Here is a 27,417-nt window from a genome sequence, read left to right as displayed (position 1 = left end):
ATACAATTCTTTCCTCTTTATAACATTTGTATAGATAATAAGAAAATGAAATAAAACAAGAAGTAATGAATCATTCAATCAATTTTAACATTTAAGTAGTCCCAATTCTAAAAAAACGTAACATTCAATAATGTACCGAAACTTGAGACATTAAGTCACCATTTTGCATAATTTAAATATTTCCCATCGTAGTATTCAAACAGCAATAAATAATTACACTCAAGATTCATTGAGATTCATTTACAAACAGTGTTGAGTCATGTAAATCAATACCGAGACAATTGCGTCTTTCTTTCAAACACATTACATAATTCTAGCTAGACCAGTGGAACTTAACCCAGTGACCGTTAAATCGGCAATAACAGTCCTGGTAAGAAAGACGTTAAAAAGTGTCTGCTTGTTATTGTTGTGTCTATTTTTCTGTAAACTTTTAACTTTATCTCCCTCTGTTTTTTCTTCGAAGTTTTCTCTAAAACCAAAACAGGACTTTCTCTGAAATTAAAAGTTTGTAAGTCCTCCATATTAGTAAATTAATTCTACGTGATAGGTTATCTCATCATCAACTTACCCTTATCCCTACGGAGGGTGGACACAGTATGTGCTGCTTGTCCATTTCTATCACCCGTTATATCTGCATCCACTCCCTTCTTAAGCATATCCTCTTTCACACAATTCATCCTTATTTTCGGTCTTGCTCTATTTTTGTAGCCATCCACATTCAATCTTAACACTGTCTGGTTTATATTCTCATCGTCTCGTCGCGTAACATGTCCAAACGACGGTAATATTTTGCTTCTCATGTCACTGGCGCTACTTTCAAGTTATATGTATCAATCTATGTAACTATTATTATAATAACTCCTAATAGATTCATATAGGTTATATAAAATAGCGATTTTTTTTGCCAATAAGTAATTTTCTTGTTATTTAATAATTTTTTTAGCTAAGAGATTATGCTATTCTTTACTGTGACGGCACAGCTATACTGTAAGAACATGATTATTTCAATAAAATCTTCATACCTTTTTGCAAGGTATAATTCGCTCAACGTAATTAATACCTAAATTCATACATCATGCCAACTATGAGATCATTGCAACATACCTGTTTTAGTTACCAGGAAAATGTTTTGTTATTAGAAAAAAAAATCTACCTGTATCTCAATATTTCCTTATACAGGATGTAAACATCAATCATACTAGCGACATAATAATTCCAATCAATCTACTCGCATAGTCCTTACATTTATATATTCTACAATTTAAAGCATCTAACGGTGCGTTAAAACTGCGGTGTAATAACATATTTGACAATGAGCATTTATGCAGTCGTGTTACGGAAAACCAACGAACTACTCATTACGAACGTTACACCTCGTAACATCTGTCTGAACGTATCCAATGCATCATATTTAACACAGTGTAGATTATTTGCTTAATAAAAAACAAAAAAATAAACTTGAGGAACATAAAGGCAATAAGAAAAACAAAAGTGGTTTATTTTCTTTTATTTATACAAGTAAATCCGGTTTCTTTTGTGGATATTCCACAAATGTATTTTGTGTAAATTCTGCCACTAAAGTAAAACCGTCGCTTATTTATAAAAAGGATTTTCCTGTTTTTTCATACACTTTCTAATTATACATAGTGTAATCAATCACCAATGTCCTTCGGGACTTGCCAGCGTTTATCAACATTTATAAACTTATCGCTATACTTAACACCAGGGAAACCGAGACGGGAAAATCAATTATAAATTCTTGGCGTTGAATAAACAGATCTCATCAACGTGAATCTTATTCTGGGGATACTTGCCAAAACGCCGTCTGAGACGCCACTCGTGTTAAACGATACATAACATATTTATACGACGGTCGGAGCATAGTCAGATTCACACAGTACGAAAGATGTCGTGCGCGCGCGCAATACTTTGTAAATAATAACAAACAAATGAGAAAGTAGCACTAATTAGTGATATACTAAGAAACTAAAAATGGCCAACAGCTACAATATGAAGGAGTTCAGTTCTACGTAAGTATTTTTTTTTATTTATTCAATTAGTGACGGTGATTGGAAATCATCAACAGACGTACAGTGTGAAATATCTGGTTGATTTTAGTGAAAAAATAATTTGTTTACATTTGTTATGTATTTCATGTGCAGTGATAAACAAATGTGAGTTTAAAGCCAATATTTTAATAATTATTAATGAATAAGTTTCAATTATCCTAAGTTAGAACAAAACAATGTTAATACTTGTTTGATTTTTTTAGTAGAAACGAACTTGGTAATACGAAAAATGTATCTTATTATTCTATATTAAATTTATCATATTAACTACTATCCACTATAAGTAAATTTTTTATTTTTGTTTTTAAAGTGTTCATAGATTTTTTCTACGTTGACGTATTTTTAACCTTGTAATCAACAACAGTTGTTCAATGAACGACAAACACTTCTTAAAACACGACCTACTCAAATGTATTTATAAACAGAAAACATTTAGCTTTAAGGTTAAGCTTGTGTTTATTTTTAAACGGAAAACTACGCGTTAATTAAATTTACTAAATACATCTTGATACAAAATAATCAAACTCCGCCTGATCCTATCTTTGAATAAATATAAAAATACATTTATATTTGAACTAGTTGTTGCTCGCGACTTCGTCTGTGCGAAATTAAAAAAATATAGCCTACTCACTGATGATATAACTAATTATTGTTGAAGGATATTTAGAAATCGGCCCAGTAGTTTTTTTAATTTGTTTCAATGTATACAAAAATACAGAAATACAAATCTCTCCTCTTTTTAAAATCAGTATAGATTACCGACATATATATGCATCAAAAACATGATTACGTTATATTTGAGGATGTATTACTAACTTTTAATCAACCTGGGGATAAACTTTATGTAGAAATAAAAAAACTCTGGCTCAAAATTTCCTTTGTAATATAAAATAAATATCGTACATGCTTTAAAATAATTACGAACACGTGATCTGATGACCATACACCTTGCGTTTCTGAGAAGTCCAAAAACCGGTTAAAGCACACGAAAAGCATAAAAAAAATCTCTCGCAAATAATGCGGACGACATGGCAACGACGTAATTTATAAAATCGTTACGTGGGAAGCGGATACGTCAGTCTGCAGCGAACCTGTGTAGTTACCACCATAAAAGAGCATACAACAGGTTCTTGGGCATGTCTGACATGACACTAAGGTCACGCATTATAACAAAGACTATCAAGACAATCACATTATAGACCAGACAATCTTGTAAACATTAGGTAAAAAAATTCTAGTTTAGTTTCATGTTTGTAGGGAATTTCGATTGATCGTTTTATAGAAGAACGTCACTGAGCAAGGCGGCTACCATTTATATTATATAGCTGGTCCCGTGCGACTTCACCCGCATAAAATTATGAAAGTTTCATTTTATTGTTTACATGTGTCAATTTATCAATTGCAAATGTCAAAATGACATGCTGACAAATCATGGCAACCTCGCTTCCTTGATGTTGGCAGCAACTTATAACTTATGGTCTCTTTCCCACATTAAGTTGTTTATTCCAAATATTTACTCCCCAAGTTTAATGTCGTGAATATATAGCTTAAAGCGTCCCGTAAGTGTAGGGCTTTTTCTTAAAAAAAGAATTATTTAAAAATGTTGTAATTGCTGACATCTTAGGCAAAAAAGAAATGTGTGTTTACGCTTTATTATTATAGTATAGATTATTCGAATCGAAGATCAGCTGGCCTCCCCTCACCCAGCTCATCTTCACTACCCCTCACTTCTTACATCTTCATCTTCCCAACCCTTCACTGCCTCTGGCAATCAATTTAGCTCTCTTTAGCTACACCTACAGTAAATACAGGATACAATCCAAAAGAGTGATTCAAAATTTTCTTGCTTTTAATATTTAATTGACATTTAATCATACTACGATATTGACCTTGTAGCTTCATTGACATTATTGAAGTATCATATAAATAGGCCACTGATGCTGAAAAGATGTCATTGAAAGACGGTTATTACTTATCTTTGATTCAAGGCTGAATTTAGCAACAGCGACATCTTAATTAGTACGAATGTGAACTGCGAATAAAACATAATTTGTATTCAAAACTTATCGGAGAGCTAAAAAAATGCATGCGAAACTGGAGGTAACAACTAATATGGAATATAAATATTAACGATTTCATCATAATAATCAAATTCATTGCAAATAATAGTAATCAAAAGTTTGTTAAACTGACGAATTCAGTTTTAACTCGAGCCACATTCACGACTTAGTATAGCGTAACTTTTTAATATAAAAATCTTGTGACTTTAATTTAGCTAAAAACTGGTATCATTACCTTAAGAGAATCTAGATTTAAATCATCATGCAGGTCTTCAAACAAGCTTTATAAATATCAACATTTATGACACGACATAATTGATTTAATCTTTGAATCTCAGGCTTTACTTCAGCTCACCGCATATTATTACATCGTGACATTGCACGTACGATTATAGTGTTTTATTACTGCGTCGATTTACATTCATAATCTTTAAAGGAGATTTACTACACCACTGAAATCTCATATATTTATTCTGGCCTATGTTTCACGATCGCTCCTAATTTTAGCATATATTTTGAATTATAAAAAACATTAACCGTAATTGTACAGCTATATTCTATCTTTAGATGTATAGATAATTTTTTGTTAGAGTTTGTAGCTTTAACGTCTAAACGGATTTTGTTGAAATTTGGTATAGATGTAGAGGATAGTTTGGAAGAGCACATAGGCTACTCGAATTTTTTTTTAATTCAACGGGAACGGAATTGCGGCCGAAAGCTAGTTAATAAAATTAACAAAAAGTATAATATAATCTGGAAGAACACATAGTTGCTAAGTAACAGCATAGTTCTGAGTTTAACCGATCAAACCATGATTTATAAATAAAAATTTATATTTTAATAGACCTTTATATTTGGTTTTTGTTTTTAATGTTGAAATAGTTGTTATAAAATCTATTAAGTAATAAGCTACTGACAAAAAGTATTTTACGTAACAACCTGACTTAAAATGTAGCACAACTTGTCTAGATTAAATATACAAGTCACAAGTAAATGTCTTAAACCAGATTACATTCTAAGTGTAAATCTAGTTCTTAGTATGTACTTGCTAATGTAATAGGTACTATAAATTTGGATTCGCATCACGCTTTGTCAAATTCCGTTACATGACAGAGAAGAAAGATAGCTGTAGAAAGAGACACACACTTGTGTATGTTTGTAAACAAACACGGCAATATTTTTGGTTTACTAATAAAAAAATGTGTAAAAACATCTGATGCGATAAGAGATTTACTATACGAGTATACGTCTAGAAATTTGATTTTATGAGCTTGTAAAACATTTGTCTATAGCCACAGAGCGTAACTAATGATGTGTTTATAATCGTACCGAGGTATTTTCACACAACATAAATACTATATTCTTAGTGTTAGTTTTATTGCTTGCCACTATGTTGCTTCTAATTAAAAAATAGAAAACGTATTTGATTTAAATAGTGACTGTACACCGTCACTTCTTAACTCGTGATCGGTTTTTATTGTCTTTATCTTAAATGCTGTGCTAATATTACGATAATTGGAGACGAATGTTTGTCTTCAAAAAGATCATTAAAACTAAAAAGCAGGTTTATGAAGTAAGGCATTTACAACACGGTATTGTCATTTTTTATCATCTTCCGTCGTGTTATTATTCCTAACCGAAAAAAAAAATTAAAAATCTTGTATCTATACTTGTGTACCATCTGATATCTAGATAAGAATAATCCTGTAAATATGCTAATTTCCGCAATAAAAATCTTTACATGGCAATTATTCTAAATTCTCTTAAATCACAATTACTTCTTGTATAGCTAGACGTATAAGAACGTTACATTATATTTATTTTAGTTACGGCCCTGTGTAGACGACCTTAGGAAAATATCTATGGTACTAACATCAGTAGAATGTGTGTCATTGTCACTTCAAAAAAACAAAAAAAACATTTCTTTTGCCCTTGACAGATAACATAATTATTTAAACCACTATAATGTATATTTAACAGTGGTAGTGCCCGCTTTAACATCTTAGCACGAATGGGCCGGCACGCCCGGTGTAATACCACAACCACACAGAACATAGGCGTGAAATGGAAGCAATTCCATGTTTCGACTGATGAATGTGGTGCCGGAGGTCTAATTTAAATCCCTTTCTCTTTACCACCCTTTTCTTATAAGGAGAGGTTGGGAAGGGGAAGCGGGAACGGTGGATGAGGTGCATAGGAAGGGGAAATGTCATCTTTATGTGCGTCTCCTCCTCCGTCGTATAATGGTAGGCGGTCGATTCGCCATTTTGGCGGTTTCAGGTGGCCGCTTGCTCTTTTGCCACCTTATGTTATAAATAAAATATATATTACATTTTATTGTAAGAGAAAGTATAAATAAAATAATTGCTATTTTTAGTCGTACGGGAATCTTACTATAAAATATTGTATTTTTACTTACTAATTGTATGATTTAACCTTAGCTTAGGTAAATAACTTGAACTTCCTTAATTAAGTCACGACTGATGACTTCATAAGAAAAACACGGTTTATCTAAATATCAGAGCCATTTATAGTGTATGCGTTGATTTATCTTTATTATTTTAAAGCACTTTTATCTGCAACATTTTGAAATTACGTTAATATTTATATATTAACGTAATATTTCGGCAATGAAAAACAACTATAATATTTTTTTACTTGAACGGTGGTAAACGTTAAAGAAATAGCGGCCCATGAAAAGCTCAATCCCACAGTCCCATGAGTATAAGATTATCATTATAAAATATCACAATTTCTATTAGTTATTTAAAGTCCGTTGATTTGTAGTTCACTGTATGTACTACTCTCCAGTCACGTATTTTTTTATTATCTGATATAATATGATAAAAAGCCATTGGTGCAAAAATGTTTCGTAATTTATCGGTTGCCGTTCGATTTTGATTTTATAACAAAAGAAATTATTGCCAGTGTATTCAAGAATTTGATTCCTTCGATCATCAATTAAATCTCTTTTTAGAAATCACAAAATACTTTTTGTAATGTTACATTGTAGTATCAAATTCACGTAAACATAATTGTAAACATGAATTACGACCACTACATAATAAAAATGTTATGTTTATTGCTTAAAGTTTACATGCATTTCAATGTTTAATGTTCAAGTTACATGAATTATTAGTTAACAAATGAAAAAGTAACATTATTCTTACCTGCATCTTTTAAAATTTGCTCATCATTTAATAATACCATGATAGCTGGTTTAAAAGATATTTAGCAATTTTTTTTGTTAATTAGCAAAAAATCATATTCCGCAGAATTTACAAAAATACCATAAATACGAAATCCTAATAAAATTATTTTTAAGAATAAACAGAACCATACATAAAAGATTACAGATCAACAATAATGTTGTGAAATTCTCCTTTATAACAACGCAATAATATCAGAAGTTTTACACAATTCCATCGTCTTTTAGTTGTATGTTTTATTAAGTAGGATTGATACTGCACATAATCCCGAGAGACAAGTCGTAAGATCTAATGCCAACTTGAGTGATACCGAATAATGCGGTCATGATTTGCGCCATTCTGTTATTTTATATTAACAAGCACTCAATTATCTACAGAAATATATCTGTTTTGCTTGCAAAGTACCTAATATCCAACGCGAGGACGTTGCGTTTGGAAATATACCAAACTAGCTGTTACCGTGCGACTTCATCCGCATGAAATCATAAAAACTATATCTAATTGTTTACATTTTCATATTATCAATTGCAAATGTCAAAATTACCGTTACCATAATAACCTTGCTTCCTTAATATTGGCAGCTTGTAGTGTGTGGGTCTCTTTCCTACATGAAGGTTATCTTAAAATAAATAAGCTAAAGCGTGTCGTAAGTGTAGGTCTTTTTATTTAAGAAAGTGTTATTCAAAAATATGCTGTGATCTTTGATATCCTGCGCCACGGAGTAGTGTATTTACGCTTTATTATATTAGTATAGATGTTATCTGAATTTAAAATAGGTATTTACTGCTCGATGCCAAATTACAATAAATCATAAAAATCATCATAATTAACATTAGTTAGAAAGAAAATCAACAGTATTTTCCTCCAATACTGTACAGTTAAAAAACATGTTTTTGAATTTATAATAATTTCTAGCATTTTAAAGGAAAATAGGGAATTATAAATCATACCACTGTGTAGTTTAAAAAAAAGTATTTAATTTATTATATTAAGATTTAATATTCGTTAATCTGACCCAATTTGAACTTTTGTTAATATAATGCTTACCCTAAAAAAAGTCAATGTCAGTGGTCAACTGTCAGATTGTTTTAAGGGAAATTATTTTATTTATTTATGTTTTTGGTTGTTGATATTTAATACTTGGTGTTTCGAAGTAAGGAAAATAAATTGGATCGTAAGGAAGTAAAAAAGTATATACCATATTTACCCCTCTATATGAAATAATTCATGCAAGATTTGACAGGAACTATACGGACATTTTAAGGTACCATTGTAATAGCAGTAAAGCTTAACGATCATATTTTGACGAGCTTTGACCTCAACAACTATCGATTAAAACTCAAAAATCCACACAAGAATCACATTTTAGGAAACGGTACCCATCAAAACTCAGAGGACAGAAACAACTATAGCCCAGGGAACAACAACCAACAAAAAAATCAAGTGAGAAACACCAGAAACAGAAATATAATAGAGTAACTTATTTTTAGTGTTGCCTTGTGTGTGTGTGTCTTATTTTTCACATTTTTTTTATTCCCCGTTGGCTTTGTAATTATTTTAATTTTAATGAGTATGTATAATAAATAAAAGTTAATAGATATTATTTAAGTAGTCCCTAGGAGGGTTTGGCGTCAGGCAGGCGGCCGGCTAGTAAAAAATTAAAAGCCAAAACATCAATACAGTAAGTGCTGTAACATTGGGAGTGTTAAGATTTGTTGTAAATGAAACCTACTTTATTTAGAGGTTGCAGTGTAAGACTGGCTGTCTAGGATAATTTAAATAAAGACATATGTTTGATGTTCAGTTAGTTGTTCGAAAATAGAGAAAAGAACATGTTATGTATAGTGGAAAAATATCTTATTTTTTTTATATACACTTGTATTAATATAAATCAAAATGTGAATAAATAACAAACTTTATTTATTTTATCATTTTGAGTGCTGGTGAAGCAAATTCCTATCAAGATTGAATGTGGATGGGTACAAAGGAAGAGGAAGACCAAAGAAAGTATGGATGGATTGTGTGAAAGAGGATATGCTTAAGAAGGGAGTGGATTCAGATATGACTGATAGAGATGTATTGAAGAGCAGCACATACTGTGCCGACCCTCAATATGGGATAAGGGCAAGTGGATGATGATGATGACAAATGTCATGAAATTATATATTATTATATTATTGTATAGTCATATTTAATCGAGTTCAATTAATTACTAATTTGAAATATTCATTTTGTATTGATCGTAAATTTCACGGAACATATCTCGGCAATTCATTTTTATTTTAAGTTTTGAGCAGAGTAAGAATACGCCTGATAATTTTCTATGTAAGGAATATATTTCTTCCGGCGGCGGACACAGTCTATGTGTAAGTATCGTCGGTACTAAATCTTGTATACGTCTGGTTGTCTTCTGTGTACCGAAGTCGAACTCTCCGTTGCCTTCACTAGTGAACATTTCGCCCAATGTCATCACAGTATCCACGTGGGATTCTTCCATTATCTAAAAAATGTTAAAAACTCTCAAACAATAACCGCAAAAAATTAAAAGTATAAGAGCTTTGAAAAATATAAAACAGTCTGGTAAGGTTAAGGAAAGAAATATTCGATTCTTTCCAAACTAATTATAAAATTATTTACAAGAAATCTTGTAAAATTTTTTATATTTAGTACTCGCTGTTGCTCGCGACTTATTGTGCGTTGAAGTAAAAGGAAATACAAAAAACATGGCATATGTTACTCACAGATAAATTACCTTTCTAAAGGTGAAAGAATTATTAAAATCGACGCAGTAGTTTTTGAGTTATTTCAACACACAAAAATAGAAGTAGAGATAAATCTCTCTCCACTTTTATTTTATATGATAAAAGTGGAGATATACTTTTTTGTACATTTCGGCAGTAGAAAAATAAGATTAAAAATGTATGGAGATTGAATTATTACCAATTATCTTATTTAAATTGCGTTTAAGTAATTTTATTAGATATCTAAAAGAAATGCAAAGAAACTTTGTCTTACTTTTGATTCGTAGCCTGTAAGGAACTTCATATCTCGCGACATCCGCAAGATGGTGGCGCGGTCGCACTCTGAAGCGGCTTTTATAATCTCAATGTACTGATCCATAAACTCCTTGGAATATTCTCGAGTCGCGCCAAAATCCAATAAAATAACCTAAAATTACATGTCAATAGTGTTAACACATCGATATATATTTCTTTATTGTTTACAAGTACTGTTTTGCTGGCTTGTAGGTTTTGTCCCTTTCTCACATGAAACTTTTTTTCAATTTATTCAAAAATATATACACCCTGTAGCTTGTCATAAGTGTAGTTTTTTTATATTAAAAAAAAATTATACAAGAACGTGCCGCGATTGCTGACTCCTACATAAAAGTATGTTAACATTTTATCATATTACTATAGATATGGAGTACCTGTTTAGTTGTTGTATTGTAGAAGAAATTCGCCCAGTTGGGATCAGTCTGCATACAACGAAACACAAACATTTCACGTAAACACAATTGCATTATTTTCCTTCCTATATCATAACGAATCTCATACGGAGCGTCGAACAATTTATCTAATGGCGTTCCCTCAATTAATTCCGTTGTTATTACTTCCGCTGTACATAGATCCTCTAAAAAAGTAAAGGAAAAAAATAGCATACTCTATACTTATAATAAAGCGTTAACACACATTACTTAGTTAGATGTCAGCAATCACAACGTATGATAGTTTTGGAATAATTCTCTTTTGGTTAAAAAACGCTACACTTAATACACGCTTTAGGCTATATATTTTCAAGCTATTAAAGTTAGATGGTAAATACATTGAAATAAAAATCATCATGCGGGAAAGGGACTATGACTAGTAAATATGGACTAGGACCACTACGAATTGTCTCTCCCGAAAGCTAAACGAGTACCAGCCACCGGAACAGGCTGGGTTTCGAAAGGGTTACAATACCGTAGACCACATTCACACCCTCAAGCAAATTATACAAAAGTCTACTGAGTATAATTTGCAATCTTTGCGTGGCTTTCGTAGACTACGAGATAACTTTCGTCCCTATCGAGACCTGGTCAGTTTTGGAAATTCAAATAATCATATTTAATTATTCACATTGCACATTGCAGGTCTCTACTTAAAAAAGTCTGTGACTTTCTTTTGTTTTAAAAAATCACAGTTTCTAAATCGATTTGATTTTCAATGACAAATAGAGGAGAATACATTATCTTTAATGCTGTTATATTGCTCTATAAATGATCGTGCAAGCAATAAATACTGAAACATTTTGTTTTGCACACTCATTCAAAATGACTCATTAACAAACATTTTTATGTTATAGAGGTTGTGGAAACATTTCTTTAAGTTACTGAGGGCCAATACAGAGATTACTTATATAAGTTAGAGAGGTTGCGTATTTTAAGTTGTATATTTGGGCTCTGAAGGGAAGGGAACATATTATTTTTTGAAGTTATAGAGATTTTAGTTAACGAGGTTCTACTGTATATTTACATATATAAATTCAAGCATTTTTAGTAATAAAATAGTATACCTTCTAGTATTACCTATAACATCCGGAACAAAGTATTCAGGGTATGGTGCAAGGAGTCGTTTGAACTTCTTTGTACATTCCGCCTCCCGGACATAATCAACTTCCCAAGACAATTCCTTCTTAGCAACTTCAACTACATTATCAATAAACATGCCCTTCGGGAAGACATTCCACACCTTTAATACTCCAACTAAATTATCAATATCACTATTGATGCCCTTAGCTACACCAGGATACTGAACCTTCATTGCCACTTCTTGACCATTGTGGAGTACAGCTAAATGAACTTGCCCTTAAAAAACAATATATGATTTTCCAAAATTTAAACAGGTTAAAAGAATATATACATTTAAATAGATTATCACATTAAGAACGAATCTCAATTGCCTTATTTTAGTTTTTGTTTTATCATGTATAAACCAGCGATGACCACTATCCCAACTAAAACAAAGTGAAGATGTGGTCGAAGGAACGTGCTAGTTACTTTACAATCAGGTATTTATTGAGATAGTAATATTAAACATTATGTTAAAATTACCAATAGACGCTGCTGCGAAAGGCTTGTCTTCAAAATGTTGCAGACGAGCACGCCAATCACCACCTAATTGGGAACTCATTACTTTCTCAACTTGCCAACTGGGCATGAAATCCGCAGACTGGCGTACACGCTCAAAGATTTTTTGGAATTCAGGAGATATTATTGTATCATCTTGAATACTTAACAATTGTCCTAACTTTAAAGCTGCACCTATGAGAAAAGACATTATTAATATAGTTTCATATTAATTTAACAGTCCTCAGTAAGATATTTACATGCAATTATTACTAACCTCTAACTTTACACAATGTATCAACAATTCTCTCAGCATTAGCTGGTGACAAGAAAGCATTACTAGAGTCATCTACCTTCCCAGTAACAGATTGAAATGTATTCCGAGCATACTGTGCCACGGTCCCAACTCCCAGCCCGGCTGCCAGCGAACCAAATGAAAACATTCTTCCGATACGTGATGATGGTACTACACGTTCCTTGGAACTTGAACTTAACTGTAACATTAATTGCAATAATTATGAACCATGCACTTAGACCAAGTGTCAAGTCTAATGAATTTGTTCATCTACACTTCAATTGATTTGTGAAATTTTAACAAACATGTCAATCTAATTTTACCTTTATAATGACACTCATTAAAATTTAAATTGTATCATAAATTTAGATACCGAAACAAAATCAAATAAAAGCAAACTATAAATGACATAGTTATGACCACATACTGAAACTACTTGGCTTTATATCACCGCTTATAGTCTGACCGACATCAAAATTATAATGGAATTAGGAATGAAAAGACAACCTAATCATTTAAGACACTTTTACATATTCAACATTCAGCCATTAGTCTGTTGAATGTGTAAAATTTCTCATTTAAATTGAATTTGCATATATTTAAAAAATTAACAGGTTATTACTTAAATGTGTTAAATGTTTAAAGAAGGTTAGTCTTTTTTGATAGTATTCAAAGCAGAAATTGACTCACAGTGAGTTTAAGCTTCTTTTTTGCAACTGGCTTTGGAACTACATCTCTACTTGTACATTCCTCCAAAGTAAGGCTTCTTAGTTGCTCTTGATTATGCTTTGTTTTAATATCTTGTAAAGATGTTTTGACAACACCTTCCATTTGAATTGCCTCTAAAGGTGCTTCAAATTCCAGAACTTTCCTGTCAGTAGATTCTTTCATACCTTTTGCCTTATTCAATATTTCAAATGTTTTATCAAATTCTTTATTTAACTGCTCTATCTCATCTTTTAACTTTTCATCTATTAAACCTTTACTTTCTACACTAGTACTGACAAGAGGGACATGCATAGTAGCATACTTTCTAAAACCATGTGCCACAACAAACACATGCTCAATTAAATCTTTTGGAGCCATTTCATTTGCTTTGTAATTTTTTATTGTATTAGTAGGACAGTTCTGTAAAAACGGTCTTATACTAGAATTATTCCATACTAATCTAGAATTTTCTTGCTGTAATTTAATACCAGATTCGACTACTTGCCGAAGTCCCTTGATAACTCCCAATAAATCAGTAAGGTGAGACATAGTCTGAAATAAATAAACAATTGAATATTATTATACTTGTTTATTGCACAACCTTAACACATGTGGGACATTTCCTGCTCTCTTATATGTTGTTATTGAGTGGCTCAGGGGTTTGAGCACTTGACTTATAATCCGCAAGTCTTAGCTTTGAATTCTGCCATGTACTAATTTTATTTACAATTTTCTAAATTTCATATGTGCATAATTTACCCAATGTTCTTTTGGTGAAGGAAAACATTGTGATGCAACCTGCGTATATTTGCAAAGAAATTCAAAGATAGGTGTGAAGTCAACCGACCCACCCTAATTTCAGGTAGGCTCCGAGCCCATCAGTGGGGACATATATTAAGCTGGTGATGATGTTATTGAATTTTTGTAGTATTAAATATGTAATTTATAAGGGCAATGAAAAATATTTACTAAAAGTATTGCTGTTGGATGGTTACATAACAGTTTCTATATATAAAAACTCCAACAATTGCATAACAAAATCAGGTTTTTATTTCATACCTCTGTAATACATAAAACTAAACATAACATTTTGTGAGACTATCTATTTATATGGTCTTAATTTTTAACTTAACATCTTTTTACATGGAATTAATTGATTTATCATAAATAAAAAGCAAAAATTATAATTTGTAGGTTAAGTCCTGTGTGTATGATATTTATAAGATAATAAAAATACACACGCGAAATAAATGATTTACTCTAATTTAACTGTAGTTAGTATGTTTTTTATTTTACTCACCTGTTATATTTTAATGCAAAAATTTCATAGTTTGTCTAAATAAGTATGATTAGTTAGACGATTCTTTTGACAACTTAGTAGGAATGTTATGTGAAATCAGGTATGAAACTTACAGATTTTCGATTTTTACTCTCAAAGAAGTTGGAATCGATATATTCGTAATTATACCTAACTGTTCCCGTGCGGCTTTATCCGCATGAAATTATGAATTTATTGTTTACATCTGTCCATGCATCTGTCAAATTGTCAACAGCAAATGTCAAAATGACATGACAAACCTTGCCAATCTTACTTTCTTGATGTTGGCAGCAACTTATGTTCTCTAACCCACATTAGGGTTTTTATCCCAAATATTTACCCCCCTAAGTTTTCTGGCGTGAAAATATATAGCCTATACAAATTGTCCAGTAAGAGTTAAGACAAGACTACACGATGCACGCAAACATAGAATCACTAACACAGCGCACAGTCGTTGTCTATGGTTTAATTTTTTTATTTATATTCATTTATGAAATAATTTAAAGTAAAAAAGACAATTTTCGTAATTATAACTTACTAAACATCTGAAAACAGAAAACATTCACAAATTAAATGTTATTAACCCAATGCCCTTGTAATTAATTAAAACTACAAAGAGTCTTTTTTTGTTTGTTATATTACACAAACAGCAAAAACATGCAGTATTTGAATATAAGTGCTGGTCACTTACTTTATTTTAAATAGTAAACATTTACAGATCTCCTTACCCAATTTCTTTTTTAATTTCGATACTTCATACTATCATACTGCGAAATTAAATGCGAAAGTTTAGATGGATGGATGAATGTTTGTTAGAGTTTGTAGCCTAAAAGGCTGAACGGATTTCGATTAAATTTGGTATAGATTTAGAAGACAGTCTGGAAGAACACATAGGCTACTTTTTTTTCAATTCCACGCGGACGAAGTCGCGAACGAAAGCTAGTTATTTATAAACATGTTTATGTTGTAATTAAAATATGTATGACGTGTATGTTTATCGATGATCTTTTAATAAATAGAAATTGTGATTACCATGACGCGAAATCATATGATGCATAAACATGTATGCATTTATAAAACTTTTAGATATGCTTTCGGTTTCAAAAATATACATGCACTTATTCATTAATAGTACGTACATTCAAGTTTGGAAGTAAACAGACGGTTAAGTGCATGTATATTTTTGAAAACAATGGTGTATACAAGCTTCTGAAATTTTAACACATTTGAACACTAAGTAATGAATATAATAGGGTATATCGGTAGGGGGTTTAGAGTGTTAGTAATATATCAAATTATTAATTACAATATTTTATTTTTGCAGAGCAGTCATCACCGAACATGGCGTCTATCCATCGACTTACTCAATAAACACAATGAACACAAAATGCAAAGAAAAAGATGTCGAAGTTAGCGCTTACGATCCCTTTCAGAATAGAAAGTTGGAACATCCTAATTCGTAAGTAGCGAATTTATTATTTTAACACAATACTCGAATTTAACAATTTTAAATTAGAGATGGCTTAACACGAGTGAAGCATCACTCTTAGAATATTGTAGTGATATTTGATTCCAATCTTTTTTCTAACGCAAAAAAGACATCCACAGAAACAGGATGTAGTTGAGTTATTCATTATTCCTTTTGTATTTACAGAGATGTGAGATCGTTCGCCAATCTACTGAAATCGTCTTTAGGCTCCGGTATATTAGCAATGCCGGCCGCCTTCAAGAACGCCGGTACTCTGGTGGGCGTTTTCGGCACTATAATACTGGGATATATTTGTACACACTGCGTATATTTGTTGGTAATTATTTCAAAACTTTTATTACGTTACGTTATTTTACGTTACTTTTGTATAAGTTTTTACGGTAATACGTTACCATCCGTCTATTACTTTGGCAATAGTAAGGAGGACCAAAGTGATTCCTAAATTTAAATGTTGAATAACCACGTGTTAGTTTGCTTTACTTAATTGCGTTTAGTTAAATAAGTAGTTTAATGGGCAACCTTGAACTTTTCGAAGTATATTTCTGGCTTCTTTGAAAGTGGGTATTTAGCAAAATAAAGGCTATTAACGCCCAGAATTGGGACGTCTATATATACAGAAAACAGTGGCAACATTCGAGCGTCGCAACTGGATCTCATCCAAAAAACACAAAATGTTTGTAATTAATATTATTAATAACAGAATATCAAGTGCACTGTTAATGAGATAATTATTTTTTATTAAATGCAGTTATAACTCACAGCATTTTTTTGCAGGTTAAGACTTCACAGGATGTTGCAAGAGTCTCTAAAGTTCCATCACTTGGCTACGCAGAAACAGTTGAAGCTGTGTTTGCTACAGGACCTAGATCTCTGAGAAAATTATCTAAAACAGCAAGGTAAATAGTCATTTCTAACATTCATTGTGTAGATAGCAGAACCTAAATAATGCGGCTATAAACTACTGTGACAAAATATACCTATTATTTCTGTATTTATATAATACTTAAGAGATTTTGAGAGAAACTATTTGTTAGCGCTTTACTTTTGAAAATTACATGTGTTAGATAAATATAATAAAATGCCTACAATACGCATAATGTCAATAATGTAGGTACTTTGTCGCCACATAATAAAATTGATACAAAGATTACAAACGCAAAGTCGATAAGGAAATATTTGGTGATTGATTTAAATTGATTCAACGTCTTCCTGTTTATTCATCAATTATAGACTTTATTGACACGTCTAAAAACATGTTATGAGATCTTTACGATAAATAGTTCTAACGTATCTATCAAGATAACACCTGAAACTAAACTATCGCACAACTGTTTAGTCCCACCTTGATTCGTATAAACTTATATGGACATGCCCACAATCCTCGATTTTAAGTTGTGGACCTACAGTTGAATTGGCTGCGAAACAATCGACAATCGCACAACAGTTATGCAATAGTTTAATCAAAGTTGTACGCCCGCTCTTTAAAGTGAATATAAGGTCGTTTTGTTACGTACATCATTTTCACTGAACATTTCCTTTCGTATACGAAAATAACAATTTAAAATATACGCCAAAACAATTGCATGGCTCAGTTTTACCAAGGTGTAACTTTGTATATTAATAACGACAAATTGATCATGTTAAAAGCAATTGTATGAACAAATGTTGTACACGTGTTTCAGGATATTTATAGACTGGGCAATGGCGTTCACCATTCTTGGCGCCTGTGCTGTCTATGTCATATTGCTGGTGGAATCAGTAAAACAGGTATTTTGGACGCATGACAACTTTGTATTGTTTCAGTACAATCCTAAACTAGATATCCTTTAAGTCATTTAGGCTACAAGCTCTAACAAAAATCCATCCATCTAAACTTTCGCATTTATAATATCAGTATGATAAGTAAGATGTAGGCATTATTGTACTCAGTAACTAAAACCATAATGTAACCTGAAACACTTGAATAAATGGTTTCTATTTGCCATGACAAAATATACGTATTAAATTGTGGAAAATGACAAACATAATACCTTCTCATCTGATCGGATCAATTGTTCTTACAATTTTCTTGTAAAAAAATGATGTAAAGTAGAATAAAAATTTTCTAAGACCATGTTGAAGGTGTGAAATGAACTAACGATGTTGAGCGAGGCGACGCCACAACCCAATAACGCAGTTGGGTATGCCAAGCCGACGGGAGCTTGATACGGAGACTGCGAGGACGTCCAGACCCCCACTCAGTGACAGTCTCTAAGTAATTCCGTTGTTGATTTTTAAATTTATTGTTCCAGATTGTCTCATATTACTACGAAGATAATGGCTACACGGACACTATGTACTGCCTGATGTTCCTAGTTCCGATATTAATATTTACACAGATTAAAAATTTAAAATATCTAGCACCATTCTCTGGATTCGCCAATATTTTGCTAGTCGCCACTTTCCTTATTTGCTTGTACTACATATGTTCAGACTTTCCGAGTATCGATTCTCGGCCTATGTCCGTGGACATTGGAAGATTACCATTATTTATAGGGTAAGTTTATTTACCAGGTACTCATTCCTGTCTCTCATTACCTAATAACTTAGGAAATGAAAATTAATATTACGTCATACCGCTTCCTTCATCCCTTACTTTACTTATTTTGAGTATATAATTTACATAATGTTTCTGCCAGAAACTTATTTACAACCAATCAGTTTGTTACGTAAAACTTAATTTTCGATAATTATCCAAATACAAATATCTCAGTAACTGTTTATAGTTTCGTTCATTGATTCATTGTTAGTCCAATTTTCACATACCAATAGATCCACAGACTAGATTTAATCATTTATTATTTTTCAGTACAGTTATATTTGCAATGGAAGGTATCGGAGTGGTGCTACCAGTTGAGAATACAATGGCCAAACCCCAACACTTCCTCGGCTGTCCTGGTGTACTGAATATTACAATGTCTATTGTCGTACTGCTGTACATGATCATGGGTTTTCTGGGCTACATTTGCTATGGCGATGAGGCAGCTGGAAGCATTACTCTTAATCTGCCCACAAAAGAAATGTAAGTGTTAAATTAAACTCTATATGTCTCTACGATAAATGCTATGGTTTTTAAGATAGTTTAAAATTGTATAGTCTTATTTGATGGATTTGAGTTTTCTAAAAGAATGGAAGAAGTTTCTTTGATTGCCACCTAGCGGCAAAACTACGCAACTTGCGTCTATAGTTTCCATCAAAAATCCGTAGCCTTCAATTTTACATGTTTGAAATTTTCCGACGATGTATTTTTTACCACTGTTTGAATATAAATACTATGTTATTTTTATTCTTAACAAAAGCACGAAGAAACGAGGCGTCCTAATTTAAAACTATTTTCAGTCCGGCCCTGATGGCGAAGTGCTTCATCATCGTAGCAATTTTCTTCACTTACACGCTGCAGTTCTATGTGCCCATGGAGATAGTGTGGCGCAACACTAACCAGCACGTCTCGCAGAAATACCACAACATTGCCCAGTCCATCATGCGAGCTGTGTTCGCTATTCTTACTGGTAAGATAGATTATAGTTCTACTTACCTGACAGTTTATTAATCCGTTTACAAAGTTGACAATCGATAGGTGACATCTACAAGTTCAGCAAAGTTTAGCAAATTGGTCTATTAGAGACGGAAAGTTAATCTATGTATTTCACCTTCTATTGAAATAGATTAATTTTTCTATGCTTTAAATATAACTTAGTAGCTGTTCCCGTGCGACTTCATCCGCATAAAATTTTATTTTGTTGTTTACATTAATTGTAAATTTCAAAATGACATGTCATGATAAACCTTAGCAATCTTTCTTTCTTTATGTTGGCAGCAACTTATGGTCTCTTTCCCACATTACGGTTTTTATCCAAAATATTTACCCCCTAAGTTTAATGGCGTGAAATATATAGCCTAAAGCGTGATGTAAGTGTAGGGCTTTATAGTAAAAAAGAATTCTTCAAAAATGTGCTGTAATTGCTGACATTTTAGGCAACAAATAAGTGTATGTTTACGATTTATTATAATATAATAGTATAGAGTGATTTTTAACATTGATAACTAAAGATTTTTTTTAAAACAAACATTGTGATGTAATTTTTAATCGCCAATTTTATTCATTTGGCCATGGTTAAAATTTGAAAAGTCATGTTTCGTGTTCTATATAAATAATGTTTACTCATCATTACAATTAAATTTATGAGCGGGAAAAAATAAAACAGAAAAAGACTGAAAACGACCTAGTCACGAAATTAATAAAAAAATTAAAATACATTAAATATTGTAAAGATGTCCTACGATTATTATCAAATGAAATGAACTGACTTTTTTTAAATACATTTACATAGTTTATTATTGGTATAAGGAAAGATTGAATATTATCTAGAATAGTCAAATACTCAAGAATCGCTGAATTAAATGCACACAAAATCGATTTGCCTTTATGGAGATAGTATGGAAGAAACGCTCTCGTTTGTCTCTGTCTCTACATGAACTAGTACTACGCCAAATGAAAGTCGAGGTCTCTGTGCACTCCTCTTGGTTTGGGCGTGAGTTGTGTGGTTTTTGTAGTAGTTTTATATATACTACAAAAAAATGTGTCGTTATATATTATAATAAGTTAAAAGGTTTCAAATGTGTTTTCTATCATTTTAAAAACAAATAATTCTTTTTCAGTAATTGCGGCCGCTACGTTGCCCCGTCTGGAACAGGTCATCGGCCTAGAGGGGGCGTTCTTCTATTCATTCCTAGGCCTCATAGCACCATCATTGATTGATCTCATATTCTGCTGGGAGAGAGGTCTAGGAAAATACAATTATATCTTAATTAAAGACATATTTCTCATCGTATTCGGAACTTTTGTACTGGTAACAGGCGTTATGCAAAGTATTAGAGAAATTATACGTATTAGTGAATAAATGTAATTTAAAATTAATAAAACAAATTTAATTTTAATTGAAAAATGTAACATTTGTGCCAACAGAACAAAACTATTGTAACATATTGTTACTTGGAATTCACGCCCACCGTGTTTTTTTTTTCAACCTTTTTCCAAATTACGGCCACAATGTTAATTACTGTGTAATTAAATTTCTTGTCATTTTCATAACATCAATTTAAAACTAGACCGTAGTTGTTTTGTACTTAATATTCAACGTTCATGTTTTTTATTGCAGATACATGTTACAGATTAAATAATTATAATGTAATACTTAATTTGTAAGATTAATTTTGATACTTATGAATTAATTCATAATAAAAAATAAAAGAATTGTACAAATCGTAATAAAAAGATTATTTTATTATGTTGTTTTATTGATATCAAAATAATCCGGTAAAAATATGTTACTTATGAGATACAACAAATATGAATAAATGAGACGTCTGATTGGTAAAATAATTTCAATAATGTTTTTAACATATCTGTTGCATCATAATAATTACTTTATCTGAGTTCAACAAAGTAACGAAATAATTTAAGAAAACATATTTAAATCTCCAAAATCCAATTAGCGAAACTATTGTATAACAGGAGAAAGTAACTGTCCCGAATTGCCGACAATAATTAATGTTGAATCATATTAACTTTAAAATATGATCAACATTTTTGAAAGATGAATGTTACATCTTATTACAAAGGTAAAAAACTTTCAGTTCGGCGGAATTGATATTCTTGTTACGAGGGTCTTCGGTTCAATTCTCACAAAAAAAAGTTAACCAAAAAACACTATATAACATAGAATTATAACATATCTGTAAATCATTGTCTACTCCTATGAAAGCCGTAAGACACACACGTTAAAATATTTCTTTGGATGATATATAAGTTCTTGGATAGTAACGAAGAAACTTAGATAAGATTTTGGCAATCAACGCTCGTTTGTCATTTTTTTTAAACACACTATAGATTACTTGTTAATAAAACCACTTGCAGATATTAATACATTCCTTAAAAAATAACACAACATAGATGCATATCTATGCATCTGCATACGTAGAAGTTGTTCTGAAAAATGATGACAAGAGAACTAAAATTAAATTCCGCGCGAGCCAGCATACATTCCCCCTGTGCAGCACGGCGTTTCGCATAATTATTTTACAGATGAGTGGCCAACTGTGTAGATTATCGTTTAGTTTTACATAACGTCTTTTATTAAAAAAAAAAGTGATACATAATTATTAAGATGTTTAATAACACAAGTGTTAAAAATGTAAGTATAAATGTTAGGTTATGTACTTGAAACAATTTGATCCAATGATTAATACAATCAATATTTGAATTTTTATCATTTACTGATAATGATAAAAAGGTAAGTAAGTATATCTATAAAATGTATAATAGATTAGTTAAACATTTAGTTTAACAGGATGAGTGTGGTAAGTCCTTATTTACATACAATCAGTTCTGTTTCGATAATTTACTCGTCTGTGTTTATATGAAAACTTGTATTGTAATTAATGATTGGTGTTTCTTTTTCTTTTAATAATGGTGGTAGACACAAAAATCCCTACAATCAACATTGTCACTTACGTTTCATGATAAGCGAGTTCAAGGCAAAGAATTACATTTAATTTGTTAATGATCGTTTCATATTGTGAATGACAACGATTTCTGCCTCATTTTCGCATAAGCATCGCAAGTGCTCAGTTGTGTACAAGTGTTTGTGACATGGGTAATTTAAAAGTAGCCTTGATTGACTTTTTGGAAAATGCACAAGTATGTATCAGAAGTAAAAAAAGTTGAATAATTAATAGACTGATTCTATAAATCAACTGTAAATTATCTTAAGTGTGCTGATGAAAGTTATAGTACCAAGTGTTACTTGTAAATGTCATTTTACATATTTAACATCTTTTATTCTTTGAAAAACTTGACCTGAATAATATTTGTAAATAACATTTTCTTGTACTATAACCTTATTTAATTTCTAATACAAATTAAATTCTGTTACTTACAGGTATTTCCAATAGTATTATCGGTTGGAGCAGTGGTGGTGGTTGCAACAGTAATTGCCCACTGTGTTTGGGGCAAGAAATCTGCACCAACAAAGAAGAAAAGTGTTAAAAAGTTGGTAGCACTGGTTGATCCTGACACAAAGTATCCTTTGCCATTGATTGAAAGAGAAGACATCAGTCATGATACAAGAAGATTCAGATTTGGTTTGCCTTCACCTGAACATGTTTTAGGTAAGAATCATTGACACTCTATGCAGTAATTTTACTTTAAAATAATCATTTTGTGCCTAAGTAAAACATAGAATTCTATTAAATTATATATTATTTTATCTAAGTAATATTTTAAATGCAAAACTTTAGATATATGGATGTTTGTTAGAGTTTGTAGCCTAAACGGAAACAAACACTTGACACTCTCCCAATCTGCTGAGGGAGAGCCATAAATAAAAAATAGAATAGAATAGTCTAAATGGCTGAACGGATCTGGATGAAATTTGGCATAGATGTAGAGCAGCGTATGGAAGAACACATAGGCTACTTATGTTTTGTTTAATACCATGCGGACGGAGTCGCGAGCGATAGCTAGTATTATATATCATTTTGTATTACACAATCTAAAATAATTTCTTAGAATATGTTAGGCATTTGACTATTTTGTTATCAATACACAAGTTGAATATTAATTCAATGTGTAACTGCTACAGATGTAATAAAAACCTAAGTTCATTTAGAAAAATTGTACAATTTTTTTCCCAGTTTTTTTTTTCCTTAAAGGCAATGACTAGATTTTAACAATTACATAATCTATGACTCAAGGACTACAAGTTAAAAGAATGATTCAGTAGTTTCTGTTCCATCATGTTTTGGAATAGTCAAATCATCTGTGACTTAGCAATAATTGTTGCATTAAATAAAATATTGTAACCGTGAGTGGTCACTTTAATAAGTAAGAAACTATAATGCTGATAGGAAATAACCAATTTCATATAAGGCTTTTACACATATTTTTTATTGAATAACAAACAATGCCACAATCAATTCTCTTTATTCCAACAAACTGCAATTCATTTGTTTTTTTTTAACTATCTGTAGTTGTGAACAATAGTTAAAACTGCTTGTGAATTTATGCATTTATTCAAACTTTGTACACAAAAGAAAACAAATAATAGTAAATACAAATTAAGAGGTTGTAGTACAGATGAGCTAAACTCTATAAGAGTTATCTTACAGTTAACCATTCAAAACAGAGAGGATATTTAGTGGGTAATAAGAGTGAGTGGGTTATGAGAGAGAATCTATCTAAAAAGGTATTTTTTTTATTATTTCAGGGTTACCTATTGGCCAGCATATTCACTTATCTGTCAAAGTTGATGGTGATCTGGTCATCAGAGCATACACTCCTGTATCCAGTGACGATGACAAGGGATATGTGGATCTGGTTGTTAAGGTTTGTAAATAATTTTCAACTATCAAAGTACTTGTAGATTGCTGTCTCTTTCATCCTCTTTAAAATAAACAGAGATAAATACAGTTGTCTAAAATGTGAAAATTTATGATAGTGGATACTTAGTAACCAGTTTTAACATTGGTTTGAAAAAAACATGTAATAACTTATTACTATTTAAGATAAATTAGAAACGCTATTTGTAAGTTAACAATCTCTAAAGTATAGAATCCAGATATTTTCAAATAACATAAATTAATATGTATAGAAATGTAATTAATTTTTTGAATATTTTTATCTTTCCATTTATATAGTTTATCTATTTATCTATACTTCATAAGTCAAAGTCTATACTACATTTTTAATCATGTTCAAAGGTTAAAAAAATCCAAAGAAAAACACCAGTAAATTATAACAATAACCTATTTTGATATCTAGAAAATGATAAACTGAATATTAAGTGGCTTTTATTATATTTCAGGTGTATTTCAAAAATGTACATCCCAAATTCCCAAATGGTGGTAAAATGTCTCAATATTTGGAAAGTATGAAGATTGGTGACACAATTGATTTCCGAGGACCATCGGGAAGACTGCAGTATGCTGGCAATGGAATCTTCTTGATAAGAAAGCTGAAGAAAGATCCACCAAATAGAGTGCCTGCTAAGAAATTGAACATGATTGCTGGTAAGGATCTTTGTTTAACAGATTTTAACAGGAGGTTCTTAATACTTACTAAATTAAGTTGTTTTATGTATTATATGTATTATATGTACAAGATTTATTGTCCATTTTATGGAATAATAGCTGTCTTTTGATCCCAATAACAATCTGACAAAGAAGAGATGCACATAAAAAGGACATTTTCCCTTCCTATGTGTCCATTACCCTTTTAATATAATGCATATGTATTTGATTGAAAGAAATAACTAGAAGAGATATTATTAAATATAAATGTATGCATTTCTCATTATTAATATGCATTATTCCATGTAGTTATGTTAAACATCATAACTGATAATATAAATATATCACATAAAATTAATACGGTACATAATTTTATTATTACGGTGTTTTATATGTTCGTCTTATCGTGTTTGATAACTCCAGGTCATGGGTTTGATAAATACATAGCTATTTTCAAAGAAATAGTCTAAGTCAGGGGTGACAAACTTTTACTTATAATTTTTATACAGAAATACATTGAGGTCACAGACATTTCACCAAATAACACTTAGATTTATTCCTCACATACAGTAGAACCTCGATAACTCAAACCTCGGTAACTTAAAAACCTCTATAACTTCAAAAAATAATATGTTCCCTTCCCCTCAGAGCCCAAAACCTCTACAACATAGACCCTTGATAACTTAAAACCTCTATAACTTAAAGTATTTTGTGTTTTCCTTGGACTTTAACTTATCGAGGTTTTACTGTACTACCTCTAGGACACATATCTTCATAGTACTTTTGATCTATAAGTATCCCAAAATAATGTATCATGTGCCAATGGTTTTCTATCCCTGGACTATTATTTGATTTATTTCAGATAACAAAGATTATTTTATTATAATTACAGATAAGAAAGTTAGTGTACAATACTAAGCTCAAAGAACAAAATATAATATGAATATTATTTAAAAAAAATAATTGCTCATTTCAAAGTTATTACACCAGAAATGTTGAGTTTTATTGATTTTTTCACTTATTTCAGGTGGTACTGGAGTAACTCCAATGCTGCAGCTCGTAAGACACATCTGCACTGATCCATCAGATTCCACCGAGATAAGGTTGCTGTTTGCCAACCAGACTGAAGATGACATTCTACTTAGAGATGAACTCGAGAAATACCAGAGAGAGTACCCCAATCAGTTCAAAGTCTGGTATACCTTGGATAGACCTAAAGAAGGTATGATTTTTTTTATAGGTATAAGAAAAGGGGGCAAATGAGCGAGGGGTAATCATACTTCATACTAATATTATAAATGCGAAAGTTTAGATGGATGGATGTTTGTTAGAGTTTGTAGCCTAAACGGCTTAACGGATTTCTCTGAAATTTGGTATAGATGCAGAAGATACTCTGGAAACGCACAGGCTACTTTTTTTTTTCTTTAATTCCGGACGCGGACGGAGTCGCGGGCGAAAGCTAGTAATGTTATAAGTAAGATTAACATGTATATTCCAGGCTGGAAATACAGCACTGGCTTCATCAACGACGAAATGATCCGCGAGCATATGTTCCCCGCGACTGATGACGTCATAGTGCTGATGTGCGGCCCGCCGCCCATGATCAACTTCGCGTGTAACCCCGCACTGGAAAAACTAGGCTTTAAAGAATCACAACGATTTGCATACTAAATACTAAGGATATTGGTATGGATTTGATGATAAAATTAAATTTTGAGGAACAAATTTAGTTGTACAGTTTAAGAAAAATGGTCAAACCATATTTATCGGTAGATATTGTTGATTTTATATGTGCTATTTGTGTAAAATTTTATTCCGATGGCATAATTGAGTAAATAGTAAAAAAAATAGTGAAAAACGCTATCCACGCGGTGTATATTTTATTTTTCTTGTTCACCCTCTGTTGAGTAGTTTATTATCCTAGTAAGTTTAGCCAATTTTATGTAAAACTTTTTATAAAGTTATTAATAGAATTAAAAATAAATGTTGTTAAAATATATATCTTTTTATTTCAACATTTAGGTATAATTATTGTAGATTATAAATGACTCAAG

At 31.4% G+C, this 27,417-nt stretch overlaps 3 protein-coding genes across 7 annotated transcripts; 2 read left to right on the top strand and 1 right to left on the bottom strand.

Annotated features, from left to right (window-relative positions):
• The first annotated feature begins 1,792 nt into the window (after window positions 1-1,792).
• LOC106100713 (proton-coupled amino acid transporter 4-like) lies at window positions 1,793-21,209 on the top strand. The gene is made up of 9 exons (XM_013279709.1): window positions 1,793-2,030; window positions 16,091-16,225; window positions 16,421-16,571; window positions 17,030-17,151; window positions 17,938-18,022; window positions 18,547-18,791; window positions 19,104-19,316; window positions 19,634-19,803; window positions 20,954-21,209. The coding sequence occupies exons 1-9, from the start codon at window positions 1,993-1,995 to the stop codon at window positions 21,193-21,195; spliced, it is 1,401 nt and encodes a 466-aa protein (XP_013135163.1). The 5' UTR covers window positions 1,793-1,992; the 3' UTR covers window positions 21,196-21,209.
• On the bottom strand, window positions 9,515-14,973 carry LOC106100711 (aarF domain-containing protein kinase 4-like). 3 transcript variants are annotated; one of them, XM_013279706.1, is made up of 8 exons: window positions 14,749-14,971; window positions 13,431-14,000; window positions 12,723-12,939; window positions 12,431-12,640; window positions 11,906-12,184; window positions 10,769-10,971; window positions 10,354-10,506; window positions 9,515-9,838 (listed from the first exon to the last, which is right to left on the bottom strand). In XM_013279706.1, exons 2-8 carry the CDS (start codon window positions 13,995-13,997, stop codon window positions 9,551-9,553), a joined length of 1,917 nt encoding a protein of 638 aa, XP_013135160.1. In that variant the 5' UTR covers window positions 13,998-14,000; window positions 14,749-14,971; the 3' UTR covers window positions 9,515-9,550. The 3 variants fall into 3 exon arrangements, with proteins under 3 accessions (XP_013135160.1, XP_013135161.1, XP_013135162.1); XM_013279707.1 differs by having other exon boundaries at window positions 14,862-14,894; XM_013279708.1 differs by having other exon boundaries at window positions 9,763-9,847; window positions 10,355-10,506; window positions 14,749-14,973.
• A 1,087-nt stretch (window positions 21,210-22,296) lies between the features above and the next one.
• LOC106100442 (NADH-cytochrome b5 reductase 3) lies at window positions 22,297-27,360 on the top strand. Of its 3 annotated transcripts, none has more exons than XM_013279298.1 (6): window positions 22,297-22,488; window positions 23,236-23,464; window positions 24,562-24,680; window positions 25,159-25,363; window positions 26,391-26,585; window positions 26,862-27,360. In XM_013279298.1, the coding sequence occupies exons 1-6, from the start codon at window positions 22,462-22,464 to the stop codon at window positions 27,032-27,034; spliced, it is 948 nt and encodes a 315-aa protein (XP_013134752.1). In that variant the 5' UTR covers window positions 22,297-22,461; the 3' UTR covers window positions 27,035-27,360. The 3 variants fall into 3 exon arrangements, with proteins under 3 accessions (XP_013134752.1, XP_013134753.1, XP_013134751.1); XM_013279299.1 differs by lacking the exon at window positions 22,297-22,488 and adding an exon at window positions 22,631-22,654; XM_013279297.1 differs by lacking the exon at window positions 22,297-22,488 and adding an exon at window positions 22,752-22,994.
• The last annotated feature ends 57 nt before the right edge of the window (window positions 27,361-27,417 follow it).

This window comes from Papilio polytes, unplaced genomic scaffold (genome assembly GCF_000836215.1).
Source record: "Papilio polytes unplaced genomic scaffold, Ppol_1.0 DF824047.1, whole genome shotgun sequence".
NCBI classification, from domain to species: Eukaryota; Metazoa; Arthropoda; class Insecta; order Lepidoptera; family Papilionidae; genus Papilio; species Papilio polytes.
Note: the sequence above shows the minus strand (reverse complement) of the source record. Positions and strands in the feature narration are given on the sequence as shown.